The 19,047-nt window shown below is 49.5% G+C and overlaps 10 protein-coding genes across 10 annotated transcripts; 4 read left to right on the top strand and 6 right to left on the bottom strand.

The window, feature by feature from the left end:
- Positions 1–77: 77 nt before the first annotated feature.
- BKA55DRAFT_701445 (uncharacterized protein) lies at positions 78–2,424 on the top strand (the record flags this gene model as incomplete). The annotated part of the gene is made up of 2 exons (XM_046200596.1): positions 78–806; positions 1,252–2,424. The coding sequence occupies 2 exons, from the start codon at positions 78–80 to the stop codon at positions 2,233–2,235; spliced, it is 1,713 nt and encodes a 570-aa protein (XP_046057626.1). The 3' UTR covers positions 2,236–2,424.
- Positions 2,263–4,406, bottom strand: BKA55DRAFT_61700 (uncharacterized protein). The gene is made up of 3 exons (XM_046196720.1): positions 3,427–4,406; positions 2,959–3,379; positions 2,263–2,914 (listed from the first exon to the last, which is right to left on the bottom strand). Exons 1-3 carry the CDS (start codon positions 4,283–4,285, stop codon positions 2,584–2,586), a joined length of 1,611 nt encoding a protein of 536 aa, XP_046057625.1. The 5' UTR covers positions 4,286–4,406; the 3' UTR covers positions 2,263–2,583.
- Positions 4,407–4,855: 449 nt separating this feature from the next.
- BKA55DRAFT_683911 (uncharacterized protein) lies at positions 4,856–5,170 on the top strand (the record flags this gene model as incomplete). Its single annotated transcript, XM_046198559.1, has 3 exons — positions 4,856–4,940; positions 4,987–5,106; positions 5,157–5,170. 3 exons carry the CDS (start codon positions 4,856–4,858, stop codon positions 5,168–5,170), a joined length of 219 nt encoding a protein of 72 aa, XP_046057624.1.
- Positions 5,171–5,483: 313 nt separating this feature from the next.
- On the bottom strand, positions 5,484–5,924 carry BKA55DRAFT_533438 (uncharacterized protein; the record flags this gene model as incomplete). Its single annotated transcript, XM_046189469.1, has 1 exon — positions 5,484–5,924. The coding sequence occupies one exon, from the start codon at positions 5,922–5,924 to the stop codon at positions 5,484–5,486; it is 441 nt and encodes a 146-aa protein (XP_046057623.1).
- Positions 5,925–7,163: 1,239 nt separating this feature from the next.
- Positions 7,164–8,258, bottom strand: BKA55DRAFT_552878 (uncharacterized protein). Its single transcript, XM_046191474.1, has 2 exons — positions 7,947–8,258; positions 7,164–7,524 (listed from the first exon to the last, which is right to left on the bottom strand). Exons 1-2 carry the CDS (start codon positions 8,227–8,229, stop codon positions 7,484–7,486), a joined length of 324 nt encoding a protein of 107 aa, XP_046057622.1. The 5' UTR covers positions 8,230–8,258; the 3' UTR covers positions 7,164–7,483.
- Positions 8,259–8,769: 511 nt separating this feature from the next.
- On the bottom strand, positions 8,770–9,952 carry BKA55DRAFT_659493 (uncharacterized protein; the record flags this gene model as incomplete). Its single annotated transcript, XM_046197537.1, has 4 exons — positions 9,352–9,952; positions 9,177–9,287; positions 8,996–9,071; positions 8,770–8,959 (listed from the first exon to the last, which is right to left on the bottom strand). Exons 1-4 carry the CDS (start codon positions 9,584–9,586, stop codon positions 8,770–8,772), a joined length of 612 nt encoding a protein of 203 aa, XP_046057621.1. The 5' UTR covers positions 9,587–9,952.
- A 264-nt stretch (positions 9,953–10,216) lies between these two features.
- Positions 10,217–11,824, top strand: BKA55DRAFT_683908 (amidohydrolase 3; the record flags this gene model as incomplete). Its single annotated transcript, XM_046198558.1, has 1 exon — positions 10,217–11,824. One exon carries the CDS (start codon positions 10,217–10,219, stop codon positions 11,822–11,824), a length of 1,608 nt encoding a protein of 535 aa, XP_046057620.1.
- A 700-nt stretch (positions 11,825–12,524) lies between these two features.
- On the top strand, positions 12,525–14,114 carry BKA55DRAFT_533435 (major facilitator superfamily domain-containing protein; the record flags this gene model as incomplete). Its single annotated transcript, XM_046189468.1, has 2 exons — positions 12,525–13,715; positions 13,764–14,114. 2 exons carry the CDS (start codon positions 12,525–12,527, stop codon positions 14,112–14,114), a joined length of 1,542 nt encoding a protein of 513 aa, XP_046057619.1.
- A 550-nt stretch (positions 14,115–14,664) lies between these two features.
- Positions 14,665–16,294, bottom strand: BKA55DRAFT_485407 (Alpha/Beta hydrolase protein; the record flags this gene model as incomplete). Its single annotated transcript, XM_046186216.1, has 3 exons — positions 14,665–15,492; positions 15,538–15,955; positions 16,002–16,294. Coding segments are annotated over 3 exons (1,539 nt in total), but the record flags the coding sequence as incomplete, so codon positions are not given.
- Positions 16,295–16,685: 391 nt separating this feature from the next.
- On the bottom strand, positions 16,686–18,598 carry BKA55DRAFT_552873 (major facilitator superfamily domain-containing protein). The gene has a single exon (XM_046191473.1). It carries the CDS (start codon positions 18,500–18,502, stop codon positions 16,805–16,807), a length of 1,698 nt encoding a protein of 565 aa, XP_046057617.1. The 5' UTR covers positions 18,503–18,598; the 3' UTR covers positions 16,686–16,804.
- Positions 18,599–19,047: the final 449 nt, after the last annotated feature.

Below are 19,047 nucleotides of genomic sequence, written 5' to 3'. Positions count from 1 at the left end.
GATCCAATCAATTTACCTCATACCACTGTAACAAACCACTCACTCATTCACTCCTCACTTCAACAACCATCATCAGAATGCCATCCCAAGACTTCACCCAAATCCCCATCATCGATCTCTCATCCTCCACCCCTCAAACCCTCTCTAATCTCCGCACCGCCCTCACAGAAATCGGCTTCCTCTACATCTCCAACCACTCCGTCCCCACGTCCACAATAACATCCCTCATCAACATCCTCCCTCAACTCTTTTCTCTCTCCGCCGAAGCCAAACAAGAAATCGCTTTAGAAAACTCCCCTCATTTTCTAGGCTACAGTGCCGCAGGGACGGAAACTACAGCTGGTAAAGCTGATCTGAGAGAACAAGTTGAACATGCGACGGAACTTGTTAAAGCACCTGATGATGCGCCGTTGTATGATAGGTTGAAGGGCCCGAATCAATGGCCATCTGCTCTTCCAGAGTTGAAGACTGTTGTTACGAGGTATATTGAGGAACTTACACTCTTGGGAGAACGGCTTTTGAGACTTGTTGCGCGAGCTCTTGATCTTCCGGAAGAGGTTTTCTTCTCGTACTTATCCGATCAACATCGTCTTAAATTGGTCCATTACCCTGCATCAACAACTTCATCGCAAGGCGTCGGCCCTCATAAAGATTCATCAGGATGGTGGACTTTTCTTCTCCAAGCATCCCCCGAAGTTAACGGCCTTCAAGTCCTAAACAAATCCGGCTCATGGATCGACGTCCCCGCTATTCCGGACACTTTTGTCGTCAACATCGGACAAGCGTTTGAAGTTGTGACCAACGGCGTATGCAAAGCTACAACGCATCGCGTACTTTCTAGCACACAGGAAAGATTCAGCGTTCCGTTCTTTCAAGGTGTGCGACGGGATTTGACGAGGGACGAAGCGATGACTTTGTTGAAGGAGCATTTTGAACGGTTTGGAAAAGGTGAGGAGGCGGGCGAGGCGGGGACGGTGGATAATCCGTTTGTGAGGGGGTTGTATGATACTTGGGGGGAGACGCAGTTGAGGACGAAAGTTAGGAGTCATAGGGAGATTGGGAGGAGGTTTTATGGGGAGGTTTATGAGAGGTATATTGAGGATTCTTGAAGGAGAGAGGGAGTGATGACGTGGTGGTGAGGAAGTGTCCGAGAACTTTCCGCTCAGGCATAAAGCTCCGAGACGACATCATCACTCCGTTCAATCGCTTCAATTTCACTCTATATCAATTAATGATTGATGGTATATCAAGATGGCACTCGAATTACCCGCGCGACAGACCTTTACAGCCCTCAGCGGCAATGTATACTCATACACCTTCATCCCTCCAACCTCCCAACCCACAACTCTTCTCTTCCTCCACGGCTTCCCGTCAACCCTCACAGACTGGATCCATCAAATTCGACACTTCTCTTCCGAGGGATATGGCGTCGTAGCTCTCGATCTTCTCGGCTACGGCGAAAGTAGCAAGCCGACAGATGTAAACGCGTATCGCCTCAAACCAATGAGCGATGAGGTCATTGAACTTCTCGACCATCTGAACCTCAAGACTGTCGTTGGAATTGGCCATGATTTCGGCGCGACACTACTATCGAGAATGGCGGCTTATTACCCATCGCGCTGGGAATCTCTCGTCTTTCTGGCTGTTGGACCGCCGAAGCTTGGGACGCCATTTGATGTTGACATGATCAATACCATAACCAAGCAGTTTCTGGGGTATGAGATGCTCGGATACATCCCATGGCTAGCCGACTTCAGCTCGCAACAGATTCTTGAGAAGAATGCCGAGGCGGCCATGAGTCTGGTGTTTTGCCGCGATCGGGAGGAGTGGGAGACGTGGTTTCATCCTCTTGGCAAGATGGAGGAGTTTGTACGCGATGATCACAGACTCCCAATCGCATCATGGTACACTGATGATCTGCAACAAGCACATATAAAGGCATTTGGTTCGACTGATGGGTATAAAGGCGTGTGTCGATGGTATCGCATGTGGAAAGACAACCTCTTCGCCCCCGACGAAAAAGGCTTTGAAGACTTTCAGATCACACAACCCGTTCTCTTCATCGTCCCTTCAGAACCCAAACAATCCGCGACCCAACAACAACAAATGATTTCATCCTGGACACCCCATCTTCAAACCGTCACGTTGAATACTAGCCACTGGATCCATATCCAACAACCCTCCGAAACCAACACCACGATCCAAATCTTCCTCACCTCACGCAGGGAGACTTAACTGCTCAGGCCTCAACCAATCAAACGTATCCAAAAGATCAAAATTAAAGTCCAACTGCGTCGGAATATCCCAACCTAGCGTATCCAGCGCTCCTCCACCTGCAATAGGCGCATTGAGGTTGTGATCGAGTACACCTTGTATAACAGCTTTGCAGTCCGCGCAGAGATCGGCGTTGGGAGCGGGTGGACGGACCCAGTCGAGGAATCCGATTAGAAGACTGAGTTTTTGGATTATGGCAGAACGGCTTAGTTTGGGACAGTCGGGATGGGTGCCGCGGAATGTTGGGCGGAGGAGTTCGAGGCAGAGAATACCGCCTCCGGGGGCGGCGAAGGCCATGAGCTGGACTTGTTAAAGAGATGGAGTGTGATATTGGACAATTTGACTTACGAGCCATTCAAAGTCTCGTCTCATGCCGGAGAAGCGATCTTGATGTGTCCAGAAGAGAAGCGTTAAAGTGACCATCTCAAAACTAATCGGGAGTAACCGGTTTTCATCGATGTGACCCAGTCGAAGTAACAGTCTCTCCACAAAAAAGAGATTCTGCATGTGTTCTAGTCGAATAAGAATCCGTGAGTATACTTTTTGGACATCACAGTCTGGATCGTCGAGTTCGTCGGGTCGATGGATAAGATTCGCTGGGAACCTCTCATACGTCCTTTCAGCGCGAGTCTTGATCTCACTACTCTTGTCAGCAGAGCACTCCAAAGTATGAGAGTAACGTACGTTAGCCTCTCAAATGTGACCTTGACACTATTGGCAAGTGCAATCTCGAGGAGTTCATCCTTTATATAAGCAATCTGCGCACGCGCCCTAACCATAGACGATCCTTTCAGATCACCTACGTGACGAAAGCCATTGGCGTCTAACTCTTGCACTGCATGTCTCACAGTAGCTTGGTCAGACTGAAGATCCAAGTCTGTAAGATCGAGTGGTAGAGGGGATGAGAAGAAGCGGCGACTGAGGAGCGGCGGACGGCCTGTGAAGGAGACGAGAACTTTGTCGACGTTGAAGACGCGAGCTGTTATGCGACGTCTGTGCTCGGAGCAGAGAGAGGGGATGTAGTTTGTGTCTTCTGATCCGACATGTCTACCAAGGAACGTGAGGAGTGCGACGGTCTCTGCAAAGTACCGCCAGCATGTTAATCCTATGAATGTTAGCGAGCTTCAACTGATGGGATAAACACCAACTTACCTGCGTCGCCTGAGACGAGAGATTCAGTGGTGACTCGTCGGTAGCAAAGATACAGCATAATGTCATTCCCAGGTGTGAAATGTCGAGCAAGTTCAATGCAATACCCCAAACACTTCACCACAACTGGCGCATCGAAGCTCGGCGAGCCATCCCAGTACGTCCAGATCAATCCAATCGACTCCCACCGAATATTACTCCCCTTGAACTGATCGGTCCAAGCCTTCGCACTCGAATGTTCATCGCGAAAAGGCCTCGCCGTGTTATGGCTTACATGACGCGCCACCACATCAAGGTCCGCATCATCTCGCGACGTGAGATATCGTCCCCAGTCTTTATGAAGCGTGTCTATAACATCCTGAATCGTTCTGAAGATCCATCCGTCTGTGAGACAGTGAAGTCTATGCGCCATAACATCATGCTGAGATTGAGGCAAACACCGAAGAACATAAAGACTCATATCCCTCAAGTGAGACGGGAGGTCAATCACACTTCTACCCCTCGGCGCCCTCGGCTCAACTTCCACTGGGGGACCGTGGACGAGGGAGAGGCTGTTGCGGGTTTCTTCAAAGACAGCATTGTGACTGGTGAAGCCGAGATATCCTGGTGCCACCGCGGGTGAAGGCGTCGAGTCAGCAGTATTAGTGCTCTGTGGTTGAGGTGGATGTTCGGTGCGAACAGGGGACCGAAGCCGTTGTTTCTTAACTGTGGCCCCCGAAACGGTGTAGACGCAGGTTTCGTGCCGCTTTTTGCAGCGTGAACAGGTCGGCTGGACGTGGTCGCATGCGACTTTCCGCGCTCGACATGGATCGCAGGCTTGAGGGCGACCGTTTAGGCGTAAGAGGAGAGGGGCTGTTGACATGGCGCCATTGATTTATGATGGTTGCTGATGAATCCGATGATGATAAATCTTGATTCTCGGCTTGAAGTAGTTCGGCTTGAGATATCGGCCTCAAAAACGGGGTGTTGTTTTGGATGTCGGGTTGAAAATAGAGTGTTTGAGCGTGGGGTTCGGCTTGAAAATAGAGTACTCGGCTTGATTTTAGCGGACTCGGCTCGAATTTGAGCGACTCGGCTTGGGAATAATGGGGAATCGGCTTCAGTACCCACTTGGTTCAGCTCGGCTTACAGGGGTTTATACTACTTTTGGCACGCCGATGGGCAATGCAGTGTCACACGGAGTCGGATTGAAGCTTTCAGGCATGCAGGGCTGACAAGATGTGATCCATTTCAAGGGCGTTGCGATGTCATTTTTAACATTTGTGACTCAATCGATTGATGGTGTGTATGCTCTGTCTCGGGTATAAGTAGAAGCTGTGTCCCCGAGATTTGAGGCATTAGAATAAGATACATCAGCATCACTACAGTTTACAGTCTACAAGACATTTACACTACACTACACAGTTATAAAGCAATACACAACACCTTCACGATGTCGAACCCTACATACAAGAACGCCAACGTCTCTGAGACAACACTCGTTGACACGACAAAGGCTTTGACGAGTACCAAGCCGGGTATGTCTCATTCACTTCTTATTGGTAGTCGTCACTAACAAGGCAGGTCTTGAAACTACATCGCATAAACCTTCACTCAAGGAAAAGATTCAGAGGAAGCTCGCAGGCTCAGTCGACCCTACAAAAAAGCCAGCCGACCCTTACAAGTCATGGGAAGCACGATCAGGTCAGCAAGATAATCACCAAACACACCTACCAAAGCTAATGCGTTCCTAGTAGCTCTGCTCTGAATGGACGAGACATGACACCGTGAACTTTTGCTAGAGATTTGGATGTATGGGAGCACGCTATGGTTGAACTTGTCTCTTTGCTGGCTGGAGATATCCCTGTATCAGAATGAACTGATTTGTCGCTTTTACCTTATGATATAATAACACGTTGGTGCTTATTCCCCATTCCTCCGGTCCCAATAGTGTACGATGTGCTCCAACGTCAGCCCCAACTGTGAGCCATGACTGCCGCGCAATGTCGGTAGATGCGGGCGTATAACAGCTTCAGTAGCGCAATCGGATGCGTCGGGATAAGCGCGCTGATCTGATCTCACTACGAGTCCGAGGCACCCATCGCATCCTTTCTCCTCAAGACCTCCCACTCCGCCCGGTTGACCTCTCCCCGCGTGTAGATATCGCTCTGATTCTCCCAGAAGTGCACGCGGCTTCCAAAATGGTGTCGCGCAATGCCGGCTATTTCCTTCATGTGGTCTAGCGTTCCGGCCTTGAAGACGCTCGAGGTGCGCAGGCTGAGGAATAGGTCGCAGTTGTTGGGGTTGGCGGGGATTCGCGGGTTGTTGGTGAGCACGAAGTGGATGAAGTGCTTGTCGAGGAAACTGGGGAAGTCGGTGTCGGTTGGGAGGACGAGGAAGCGGGATTCTTCGTCGGTTTTGTAGACGGTGGTTATGTCGTCGAGGAATTCGGTGTAGCGGATTTTGTTCTCGGGTGTTGGGGGGAGGGCGGGGAAGATGTCGAAGCCGCAGTCGAAAGACATGGTGATGATGTGTGTTTAGTGGGGGTGAAGATGTGGATGATGTTGTGATAGGGAGTTGAGATGGATTGAAGAGAGATGAAGGTTGGTGGTGAAGTGAATGAGCAGCAGTGCTTCGCGCTCCTTCCTGCCTGGCGCTGGCAGCCGCCCAGCTGTTTGCTCTTAGGTTCCAAGGCTTGAGAAAACAGCGCGTTCATTTGCTTAACCTCGCGACACTCTAAGCTACGAATCTTGCTTCGAAAGATGAACCATAAATCAAGGATCGTGAACAAGCTTTCGCATCTCCACATGTCGAGGACAAGACTTACCAGAAGTCTCTGTACTTGAAGAAGCTATGTTTGGCCTTGACTTAACCACTGGGTCATTTTATGCGCGCAGATGTCTTGTGGTGTTGATTGTCTGCATCCCTTTTGTTTGCAGCGACGAATGACGGCAAATGAAGCTATCGCGAGATGTGTGGACTCAAGGACAGGAGCTGCTTGCGAGGTGCACAAACGCATGATTACACAGAACCAAAGACAATTAAAATGGTATCCATGATAGGAGAATGGATACAATAGAATATAAAGCTTGCAAAAGAAGTAGTTCGCTGGGTGCGAAGTACAACTGCACCGCGAACAAAGACGCTTCTGGCCTGCAACTTTGCAAGCATATTCGCCACGACCAACTTTCGGCTTAAATGTTGGGATCAACACATCGAGTATACAGCCTTTACTGGGTGAATGGATGGATTGATGCGACAGTGGGAAATAAGGGCTTGATATGCTCCCACAGTGGACTTAGCCCCCTCGCTTCCAGCAGACGCCTCGAAGTTGATTAGTAAACTACATCTGGTACATGGATAAAACTAAGGCATTTAACCCCTGAGTAATATTAGAGCGTAATATAGATAAGATGTAGTTAAGTTGCGAGTGAAAACAAAAGGTTGGTAGGATGAAAGTCGAAGTGCACAATTGTGCTGACACCTCGATGCTACCGACCAGCATCCTGCAAGCCATGAACCCAACCAGACCTTTACCTAAGTCTGACACATGTACTGATGAGGTCTCGACTAACGCATGTGAGGAGACACAGGGTTTGAGTTCAAGTATGTTCCTGAGTAAGGGGTTCATGAACAGCTTCCCAGACCTGTATCTCTAGAGAAGTCTTGCCTGGGATTAGCGGAGTGATGCCTAGAATTGTCGAGATTACTTTTAAAAGCAGATCCTGACTTAAATAGTTGAGTTTCTGTGCGTTGGAAGTCTTGTATGATCGGATCTCGTGCGCCCCAGACTTGGGAACCATGTTGCAGAGTACTCAAGCCACAAGTGCACGCTTTACGCTTCGCCTAACGGTACTTAAGTCTGGGTTGAGTATGCCATTGATATAACTTAAGTAGAAACCTGACACAGATAAGTACAGCCCGTGTTCGATGGCTCAGAGGGTACCGCTTTCGATAGGAAGATTACTGGTAACGAACTTTAGCACTCCAAAGGTTCATCAGCAGGCGTTGCGGCATCTGGTACCTAATTTATTTGAGTTGCCATCACAGCGCAGCCAGAAGCTTCCGTGAAGCATTTTCTTTATACAGAAATTGGCTTTCTATCATCTAAGATCAAGGCCCGTACGTACTTATCTTTGCTCGCACGAGAAGAACACTCAACAGCCTTATTTCACATCGGTCAAGACCAGTCGCAAGTTGTCATTTTACCTCAGAACACATTTACACATGGGAGTGTTTGATCCAAATGACCTAGACGTAATCCAGACAAGAAACCTCCTAGTTAAGCAAAGCTGGAGCTTCGACTTACACGACCGCGACATTCTCTTCCTCCAGCTTTTCCACCACTGTCTCCATCACCGTATCCTTCAAGGCCATATCCTTACACAACCTTCTAACCTCCTCCTCCGCCTCCTCCACATCCCCAAGCGTATAATACCCCCACTGCTTATTACACCTCATCCCATGCATCCCATTCCAATACTTAACCCTCTCGCCAAAACACTCCTTCGCAATATCAAGAACCTCCATAACATGAGCAACAGCTACTTCTCGTGGTAAACCACCGCTTCCGAAGCTGAGACGGAAACCGAGAAAGTAGTTGCAGTGTTCAGGATTGGCGGGGATCTTGGGATACTTGGGGAATGCGAAGTAGTAGAAAGCGGTGTCGACGTCGGCTATGAGGAGCGGTTTGGAGCTGGAGGGATGGGTTCGTGAGGAGAATGTTGTTCTGAAGCGGTTGAGGAAGAGGGCGTAGAGGGACTGGTTGGAGGGTGTTGGGGGGAGAGGAGGGTAGATGCTGAAACCGCATTCGTACTCGACGGTCATTGTGCGGGTTTTCTGGTGCTGTTAGTAACACTGATACTGATTGGACGTGTAGTGCTTACTGAGGAATCTCGAACTTATTATCGCAACGGTGTATTGCTGTGCTTTGAAGCTGAGAGACACTCGACGATTGACGAAGCGGACAGGAGAACACTGCCAATGTTCGACCTGGAAAGATCTCGAGGCTTTATGCAGCAACCTTGAAGGTTACTGTTTTGGAGATACGATCTTTCTTTATAACGTGATGTGCCCGTTGTCGGGTTATTGCAGAGCCATCTCCGCATTCGAGGTTGTTGTCAACCCATGATGTTCTTTGTTCAGACAAGATGACCATGTGACTTCTTTGAGGTCAATTCGACATCTTTTCCAACATAAAAAGCAGTATAATTATAAGTATCGGTATAAAGAATCCCGCATTGGGAAAAATAATTGACTTGTTGCGTGATCATGACAGAGTTCGTCAAACAAACTCATCACAGCAACAAGCTCATTCACGATATTAAGTTTACAGCCTCCCGACTACTCAACCATTAACATAACAACTTACAACGTAACAAAAACCTTTCCCCTCTTCTCCATCCTCCCACTAGCCCTCCCATAAGCCTCCTTCGCTTTCGCAAGCTCAAACGTCTCCGCCAAGAACGCCTTGACACATCTATCATCCAACAAGACGGCCAACTTCTCAAGCTGTTTCCGCGAGGGTTCAAAAATAAGGAGCAAGCTTTTACATGCTCTTTGCCAATGGGACGAGTGCTGATAAAGTTAAAACTGCTGGAGCACACGGATATGAGGGTTCCGGGAGGATGTCACGAGGTCCCATGCGTTAAAGAGGACCTTTCCACCGACTGCGTCCACGAGTATGTCAAAGGTTTGAGTGAAAAGATCGGTCTATTCAAGGACGGAGTGCACGCCTAGGGAGGGAAGAAAGGAGGAGTTGCGGGGTGTTGAACTTAATGCTGCGACGACGTGGAGGCTTGTTAGAGAGGTAAGCTGGACTATGTACACTCCTACGGCGCCTGATGCTTCAGTGACGAGGATCTTTGTACTGGTGTTGTGTTCGCCTGTACTGTTAGGTTCTTGGAAGAATTGCGTGGGCGAAGAGAGCTTGTCATGCTGTTAGGGCACTCAAAAGGACAGTCACACTCTCAGCCCACGATAACTTCTTCGACTCAAGCGCAACTTCATCTTCAAGAGGAACGGAATACTGTGCCCTTGCTTCAAGTGTAGAGCTCACCATGGCATAAACTTCATCTCCAGGCTTAAACCTCGACTTCCCTCCAATATGCTCAACAACGCCAGCGATACCATACCCCGGAATATGCTGCTCCTCACGATACATCCCGGGCCACGTTAGATTCATCGCGTGTAACAGTCGTAGGATGTACCCTGACAAGGCTGTGTTTCAATTCCGGGAAGGGTACATTCTTATTTAGTGTGAAAGAAGACGGTGGAGGCGAAATACTTAGACCTCGGTCTTGGAAGAACTGATGGGTATTGCCTGCATTAGATCAGATCAGATGACGTCGAATCTGATAAGATCATCTCGGTGAGCGATTTTCACGGACCCGTTGTTATGGGAAAAGTAACCAATTAGACATGAAAGTGATGACAGGTTAAAATCAAGGGTCCCCACGAGTTCAGGGCCGGTGCCGGACTTGATGATGCCGAGGTTGTACATGTACAATAATCTTCAACATGCGCGTGCTTTGTAATTGTATTATAATGTAGATTTTTATAGAGAAAAGACCCTTGAGTGAAGGACCTATCAGTAGATGCCATATCAAACTGCATGCATTGTCTTACGAGGGATCTTGACGACATTGGACGGTTCTTCACCCCACCATCAAGCCCCCGAATTTGGTGATAGGCACATCTAGCCCACTCAAGTGGCTCCCGCATGGGCGCGGCCCAAATCAAGAGGCCCATGGTATAAGTACCTACCCAATGCGCTGCAAAAGCCTGTTCTTGCTGATCACCCCACGCACTCATCATGACTCTTTTCATCAATGGCAAGATCCTCTCGAGGACTGTCGCCAGTTTGGCCGACGAACCTACCTTTGCTGAGAGCATGTACATAAAAGACGGAATCATTCAAGCCGTCGGTACAAAGGACGATGTTTCGGCAAAAGTTACAGGCGATGTTGTCACGCAAGATCTCGGTGGGAAGACGGTTCTACCGGGTTTTGTAGATGGGCATATGCATCTTTTACTACTGGGTCAATCGCTGAGAAAGATTGCGCTGGAGCATTGTAAGAATCTGGAGGATATTCTTCACGAGCTACGCACGTATGCGAAAGCGAATCCGGATGTTCCGAGGATCATGGCGAAAGGATGGATGCACTCTATGACTCCGGACGGAGTAACGGCCAAGATTCTTGATGAGATTGACGAGAGGCCGATTTATGTTGATACAAAGGACATGCACTCGACGTGGTGCAATTCAGCGGGGTTGAAGGAGATGAAAGTCGCTGATTTGGAGGATCCGCCTGGTGGTATCATCGAGAGGGATGAGAACGGTAAACCATCTGGTGTTCTCAGCGAAGCGTCCATTTTGTCGATTGTGTGGCCTACGCTTGCGCAGCTTGCGTCGAATGAGGAGCGGATTGAGTGTATGCTCGCTGCGTTCAAAGCGTACCATGCGTCAGGATACACAGGGATTATCGAGATGGCGATGGATGAGTACAGCTGGGAGAGCCTTGTTGAGTTGAAGAGGAGACATCCTGATGTTGCGATGCGTGTTACGGCGTATTGGATCGTTAAACCTGCTGATACAGTGGAAGAGCGCACTCGTCAGGTTGAGAGGGCTGTTGAACTTGCGAGGCAGTATAGTCTGGAGAACTCGCCTGATCTTCGTATCGCGGGTATCAAGATCATTTGCGATGGTATCATCGATGCGTGTACGGCGTATCTCTCTGAACCATACTCTGCAGTTGCGTCACCGCCGCCGTTTTGGTCAAGAGAGGATCTTGAACCTGTTGTTAAACAGGCAGCTGATGCTGGTATCCAAATAGCTCTTCATGCTATCGGTGATGCGGCGATTCATATGGCGGTTGATATGCTCGAGAAGTACGGCATACCAGGTGCCCGACATCGAATCGAACATCTCGAGGTCTCATCCCCTGAAGACGCAAAACGCCTGGGCAAACTGGGCCTCACAGCTTCCATCCAGCCCGTCCACGCCGATCCAGCAATTCTCCGCGCCTGGCCCCGTCTCATCGGCTCCCGACGCGACCGCGCATTCGCATACCGTGAATTCGCCGACTCAGGCGCTCTTCTCGCGCTGGGCAGCGACAGTCCCACAGCACCTTGGAATCCTCTCCACAATGTGTATGTAGCTGCTACACGACGTTCAGCGAGGGAGCCCGAGTGTGAGGAAGTTGTGAATGAGCATTTTAAGTTGGGTGTTTGTGAGGCGATTGTGGCGGGATCGCAGGGCGCGGCGAAGAGTGTTTTTCAGGATGGGAGGGTTGGGACGTTGGAGGTGGGTAAGTTTGCGGACTTGGTTGTAGTGAATATGGAGTGGGATAGTAGGACGTTGCTGAAGGCGGAGATTAAGGAGACGTGGTTTGCTGGAAAGAGAGTCTGGAGTGAGAACTGAGGCGATGGGTTGCGTTGTGATGGGTGATGAGCGTGGTGTTGGTGTTTTAGATGGGATGGGAGTACAAAATGAGATAGACAATGCAATGGGTGAGCTTCAAGACTGTTCGGTTAATTGAGTACGGGAATAACTGATACCGTAGTTACCCATGCTTGCCATGTTACGTCGAATGCTCGTCAAGATGTTCAATGTTCAATTAAGTTCACGCATCTCTTCGCCAACCTCTTCTCCGTCACAGATCAAACAAGAACACTCAATCAATCCATGACGCATTCAAGCCACTTATCCGTATCACGGCCATCATCTGACCATCTCCTCCTCTATCAGATATGCATCTGCCAAGTCTTCACGATATCTCCAAACCTAACATCCTATCTCCTCTTCGCATCCAATTCTAGCCTCCGCTTTCTCCACCGCGCCCTTTTCCGCGGGAAAACATCACCCATCCTAGCCAACTCAACATAACCCATCAGCTCATTCCCCCGCATCCCAGTTTTAGTTAACTTACCTATCTCAGAACAACCCCAGCTAGCGGTATCTCAAACCCTCCACTGACTTATCACAGTGCTCCACTGAACCCCGGATAACATGAATCGTATATCGCCCCCGGGTTCAAAAAGGGCGCTGAGTCGCCATTTCTTTGGCACAGCAGGACAAGATTCTTTCTTGATCATCCTGAGTACACTTGTTTAACTTCATCATGGCTGAGACAAAGAACGATATCGAGGTGGACAAGAAGATCATCCCTCTTGACCACGACGACGTTGAAGCTGATATCAAAAACGGCACGGTAACTGACCTCGATGAGGCAGAATTGTTCCTCCAACAACATGGCATTGCACACTCGCGCCTAAGCGAACTCATGGCCGATGAAGAAGCCCTCAAGAAACTCCGTAAAAAAGTCGACTGGTCGCTTATGCCGCTTCTCTGTGGAACGTATCTTCTTCAATATGTCGATAAACAAGCCCTCGGCTACTCAGCTGTCTTTGATCTGTTCTCAACCACCGGAATGACACCAGACGAATACTCGTGGATGGCGTCCATCTTTTACTTTGCGTACCTCGTTGCGGAGTGGCCTGCTTCATACCTTGCGCAGCGTTTACCAACTGGTACCATCGTCAGCACATTCGTCATCACCTGGGGTTCTATCCTCTGCCTCACAGCAGCTTGTCAAAACTTCGCTGGCCTAGCAGTCTGTCGTTTCCTCCTCGGCGCTTTCGAAGCTGTAATCACACCTGCCTTCATGCTCATCGTCTCGCAATGGTTCCGTCGCGAAACACAACCTGCGCGTGCAGGACTGTTCTACTGCTTCAACGGCTTCGGCGCCATGTTTGGCGGCATTCTCTTCTACGGCGTCGGCCAAGCTAAAGGATGGGATGTCTGGCGAACTATCTACGTGCTCTGCGGCGGACTGACTATCTGCTGGGGTATAGTGCTGTTCTTCTTCCTGCCTAACAACATCCTCACTGCGAAGCGGTTCAGCGTTGAGGAGCGTGCCATGCTTATTGCGCAGAGCGCGAGGAATAAGACGGGTGTGTTTAACAGGAAGATCAAGTGGAATCAGATCAGGGAGGTTTTTGTGGACTCGCAGATCTGGTTGCTCTTCTTCTTTACGCTGTTGAACGAGGTTATCAACGGGGGCATCGCGAACTTTTCGAAATTGATCGTTAAGGGGTTTACGCATGATGCGTTGTTGACGACGGCGTATGGGATTCCGTATGGGGCTTGCAACGCGATCTTTATGTTTACGGGACCGTATGTTGCGTCCAAGTTTAAGAATGTGAGGACGATTGTTATGTGTGTTTGGCTTTTGCCGACGCTTATTGCTGTTACGTTGTTTTGGCAACTTCCTCGATCCAACAAGGGCGGTCTCCTTGCTGGTTACTACATGGTATGTCCCCAAACCCCCCTCTATTGGAACCATTTCTAACTATTACAGTGCGCTTCTTTTGTCGGCGCTCTCATCGTCGCTCTTCAAATGCCTGCCTCAAACGTTGGTGGCTACACCAAGCGAACTACAGCCACAGCATTCGTATTCCTCGCATACTGCATCGGCAACATCATCGGTCCTCACGGCTTCATTGGCTCTGAAGCACCAATCTACCAAACTGGTTGCAAGCTCATCATTGGTTGTGTAGCAGGTCAGGTTGTCATTGCGATTGCTCTTCGTTTCGTACTCATCCGTCGAAACCGTCTTCGTGATGCTCAAGGTCCTGTTGTGGAGGATGAGAATGCTGTGTTGCAGGATCTCACTGACTTTGAGAATCCCAACTTCCGATACTCTTACTAGTTATGGGAGAAGGTTTATGATGTCATGTTGTTTAGTTAGTCAATTGAAGCTTTGGTCTTGGACCCTGTATACCCCGGATTCGGTGATGACTCGGGAACCCGTGCTTTTGCTTTAAAATCTGGGGTATTTCACTTTGGTGCTGCCTTTACGTAAAGGAATTATGTGACCAGATGTGTATGCAGGTTATGCTAGGTTATTGATCCTGGGGTTTCTTGGCAAGATGGGGTAGACATGGACTAGTCGAGGCGATGTTTGTTTCTCCGGGCATAGCACATATCAATTGGTCTACGGAGTCATGTACTCAAGATCAACAGTTTAGTCTTATTCTGTGTGATCTCTAGTCCTCCCACTTGGAAGATACCCTCCACCAAAACTCACACTGCTCATCTCCCCACGTAAACTCAACCAACTCAGCCGCCTTCCCAACCCCCGTCCCTCCAGCCCTCTCATCATTCCCCCTCCCAAGCAACATAGTCTTTCCCTTCCCACCTTCAAACGGGGTCCACTCTGGTCTATGCGAAAACTTACCCTTTAGAGTATTCGGATCAGTCTTTGTGATGAAACTAGTACAGTACGCATGGAACTGTCCAGATACTTCCCTCTGCGCAGGTGATATCTCACGAACTTCTCGGTTAAATGTCTGATATCGCATTTGATCACCGTGGTTGGCGCCGAAGAGGGCGGTTTTGTTCAGGGCCCAGTGGTAGAGATATGCGGGTTGGGCGTTTGGGTGGTATGTTGACCAGATTACGGTTTGGCGGACAGGGCATGTATATGCGTAGTGGCCGTATGCTGTCTCGAGGCGTTTATACTGGGATCCTACACCCGGGATGCCACGAGTGTCAAGATGTGGTGAGTCGGGGTTTTTTGAGGGATCAGGATACAACTTCTCAAGCTCTGCAACTTCAGCCTCTGTGAGATGCGGTAACAGCTCACGAAAGAATCCCGTGAAATCTTCAGGTTTATCTGCCTTTTGGGGAACGTAAAAAGCACCCTCGTTCGCGGCTGAGCCAGTCAAGATAGGAACTCTATGAAACTTTCCAGATTTCCATGCTTCGATAGGTCGTCGTGAAATGACGTCTCCATCAATGACAGGCTGCCATGCCCAACGAATAGAAGGATCTGAGCGTCTAAACACCTCTTTTCCTGCGTTGTCTACGGTTTCTGAGGGGAGACCTCGAAGACAGGTGAGGATCTTTGGGTCTTTGAGGTTCTTGAAGTGTGAGCAGGGCGTTAGGTCGAGAAGTTCCCGGAAGTGCTGGGTGTTGAGAGCAGCGTTTGGAGGATGGACTGCACGTGCGGTATGAGCTCCTGAATCCATGATTGCTTTGTGGAAGAGCTTTTTAGGCTGATTGATATCCATGATGAGGTGTCCGATCTGTGAACGTTAGTAACAGCTGAGTTTGAGAGAGAGGCCACTTACACCGTGAGCTGCAGCGCTCAGCCCCATGATGGTAACATCATCAGGATCGCCTCCAAACGCAGCAATGTTCTCTTGAACCCACTCAAGCGCAACATACATGTCCTTCAACCCAAGGTTCAATAAACCTTGTTCAGCAGTCAATTCAGTATTCAGTCCGCCAAAGACGCCAATGCGATATTGCATGCTAACAGCGATGTATGGCTGCTCTGAGAACGCAAGCATAGTATGTGAGTTATGCATTCTTGCAGCACCACGATTGAACGCTCCTCCAGGAATTAGAACAGCAACAGGAAGTTTCCCCTTGCTTGGTGTATGGCCTTTCTTGCGCCAGATGTTGATGATGAGACAATCCTCTGATTCATAATCAGGACCGAGGATGGGGTCTTTGAGGAAGGGCACAAGTTGTATGCCAGGACATCTTCACAAGTCAGTGTATGCTTCAACACCATACGTTGGGAACTGACCTTGGTCCTAGATAGTAAGCTTCAATCGTCTCATTGCTTGCACTCACTGGCTCAGCATGTTTGAACCTTCGTTCACCAACCGGAGGCAAAGCATACGGAATCCCCATGAATCCCTCCAACGGTTCAGGAAACGTCCCATCATCAACAAACTTCCCAATAACAGTTCCTTGTTTAATCTTCACAGAAGGCAACGTCTCTGGTCCAGAACCTCGAAAGACATCAGGATACGCTGTAAACGCAGCAGCCAAGAGAACAGGCAATGCAGCCAACCACGTCCACGAACTTCCCTTGCGTTCAGCCATGTTGATTATGATAGCATACTAACCAATTTGTTCTTACGAACATGCTATTTAGATGACAACCATTGACACTTTTCCGCCGGACGTCACGTACAAGTTCCCCGGATTAGTTCCCCGAGACTTTCCTATCTGGAGGACTTGCAAGGGACCAAGTGGGAACGCGATGCAGAGTTTAGAGCTACGGTTGTAAATTTGAGATCCGTGCTGATCGGCTGCTAAGCTTGGGCCCCGAGATGATAAGTTATCAACGTGAGGGGGTAGTTGGCCGCGGGAAACTTGTACCCTAGTCAGATGATAGTGGTGGTGATAATGGTGGAGTCTGATCTGAAATCCGGGGTAAGCTGTATGCATGCAGGGAGCTTTGACAAACGGAACAACGGCAGACTAATGAACGCTATGTATTCAATGATATCAGAACTATGCTGCTATGAGATGAACTAGACCTACCCACGTATGCTGTCTATCCAAAACGCCAAGATGATGAGATGCCGAAATGATCAGGTGCTAAATCACAATTCCACGCTGCGACCATCCCCCTCTACCCTTCCAAGCCCAGATCAATAACCCAACAGCAACCCACACAGTAATAGTCTCAGCCCAATAAGTCGGAGCATAGCACTGTTCACCGTAGCAGAATAAATCACCACCCTCTTCACCCCCAGGCGCAGCCTTTGAGTTGTTCGCGCCGTTCTGGTACGTCGCTGAGTAGACGAGACCCCAGAATGTAGACCCTGCTGCAGGAAGCATACCGATGATGCCAAAGTTGGTAGCAAAGTTCTCAACGCCCCAGATAATCGTTACGATTAAGGGTGTGAGACTGAAGATTGCGCCGTAGCCTGCGCCGACGAGGCCTGAGACGAGCCAGAATCGTTCAGCGTGGTTTTGGACAAGGCCGGATGCGAGGATTAAGAGACCGATTGAGAGAAGTGTTGCGAAGAATGCCATGAAGGCGACGCGGGATATGGAGAAGCGATTGCTCACAGCCGAACGAGCATGCGGTGCTTGAACATGCTGTGTTTGGGGATATGGTGCCAGAAGATCTGTTAGAGTACCAATAAAGATACGAGAAGCAGTGTTTGTGACGCCAAAGATGGACACATGTGTCGCCGCTGAAGTGCGATGGCTGAGACCTTCCATCTCAGGTGGTGTCAGTGTACCGATGATTGTGCCCAGGTTATTGATAAAGGCCTCGCCTGGTCCAACGATCAGAAGAAACGCCAGGGCAAACGGCCACATGGTGCGATCAGACAGGAACGAACGCGTTTCAGCGTTGAGAACCCAGTTCTTCTTCCACTTCGCATCGTCTTTCGACGGATCAAGTAGTGCTGAGCCCTCCGTCTCATCACCAGTCGCACCGTAACTCCTCTCGGACCTGCCGAGTAGAGAACTTCCATCGAGTAAACCACTCTGCTCCATCTCCTCAATAGCCTCGTCGATAAGCTCGTCTTCATCAACGACACGCAGGGTGAATGTGCCCAACATACCCATCGAGAATGTCAAGATGGCGAGGAAGAGGAAGAAGCGGAATACATCCAGGTCGCCCTTGGATCCGTCTGGTCGCGTCTCAGTGAACAGACGGGTTCCCGCTTGACTCAGCCACATGGGACTCAATCCGAAACAAGTAATCGGCGTAGCGAGCGCCAACCCCCGATATCGACCTTTTCCAAAATTCTTTGCGCATGATGACACAGCAGCCATGTAAAGCGCGCACGTCGCGATACCAATGCACACAAACGAAAACATCAGAAATGGAACAGACCAATCTCCATTGACACGATATCCCGGATGACTGCGAAACTCCAAATCCAATTTCCGATAAACGCCCGCTGCGATGCCATATCCGCTACCGAAGAGGATTCCTCCCACCAGCGCAAGCGGTTTTAGCCCAACGCGATCGCAGATATACCCAATGAGCGAAATAGGAAGGTACAGCGCGACAGAGCCGGCGATAGCGACGGCGTTGACTTGGAATTGGGTGTAGTGTAGTCGAGATTGGAGAAGAGGCGCGTAGAGGGAGAACACGACGATGGAACCGCAGGCGAGGGCTATGATGTTTGCTGCTATGAAGGCGATGAGGCGGAGGGCTTGTTTCTCTTTGTTTCGTCGCGCGCGGGAGGATGAGTCGGAGGATGAGGCGTAGGAGCTGTGGGTAGAGATTTGATCGGCGTCGAGGCGCGTGTCGTCGGGAGTGGGAGACGACATTGTGAGGAGGTTGTAGGATGTTGAGGAGGGAGGGTTTAGGGAGTGGTCATGGTTGAAATAGATAGAGTTGGTGAAGTGAATCACGTCAGTTGGGACTGGTCCATCGCGATCCCACGTCATGGGTCATGCTTCGAATCTTACCCCACAATTTTGTGCCGATGCCGGTCGGACAAAATTCCGGGTCAGTCAGAGTTGGTGTGTTATCGATCTTATCAATCTTGGTTGACTCAATCACAGACTTCGCCAAGCTACCTTCACTTTTGGCTCGTCGGAAATTGAAACATGGGTTTTACCGGCTCAGACATGGAATCAGAACATCACACAGTAAATCATAGTTGATTCGCAGCCAATAAATTTAGAACACATATCTTGGTCGTACGGTCGTGATTCAGGCTACCCTAGACAGATACGAACAGCAAACCGGGCGGACTGTCAGAGGGCAAGGCATAGCTGAAATGTCTATGTCTTGTACCTTTGGCATCAACAACAGATGAGAAAAATTCTATTGGTTGTGTAATAATTTTCTGTTTGCGTACATGTTATAC

Source organism: Fusarium redolens (assembly GCF_020744475.1).
Source record: "Fusarium redolens strain MPI-CAGE-AT-0023 chromosome Unknown BKA55scaffold_1, whole genome shotgun sequence".
Lineage (NCBI taxonomy): Eukaryota > Fungi > Ascomycota > Sordariomycetes > Hypocreales > Nectriaceae > Fusarium > Fusarium redolens.
The sequence above is the reverse complement of the archived record's forward strand: the minus strand, read 5'-3'. Positions and strand labels throughout refer to the sequence as shown.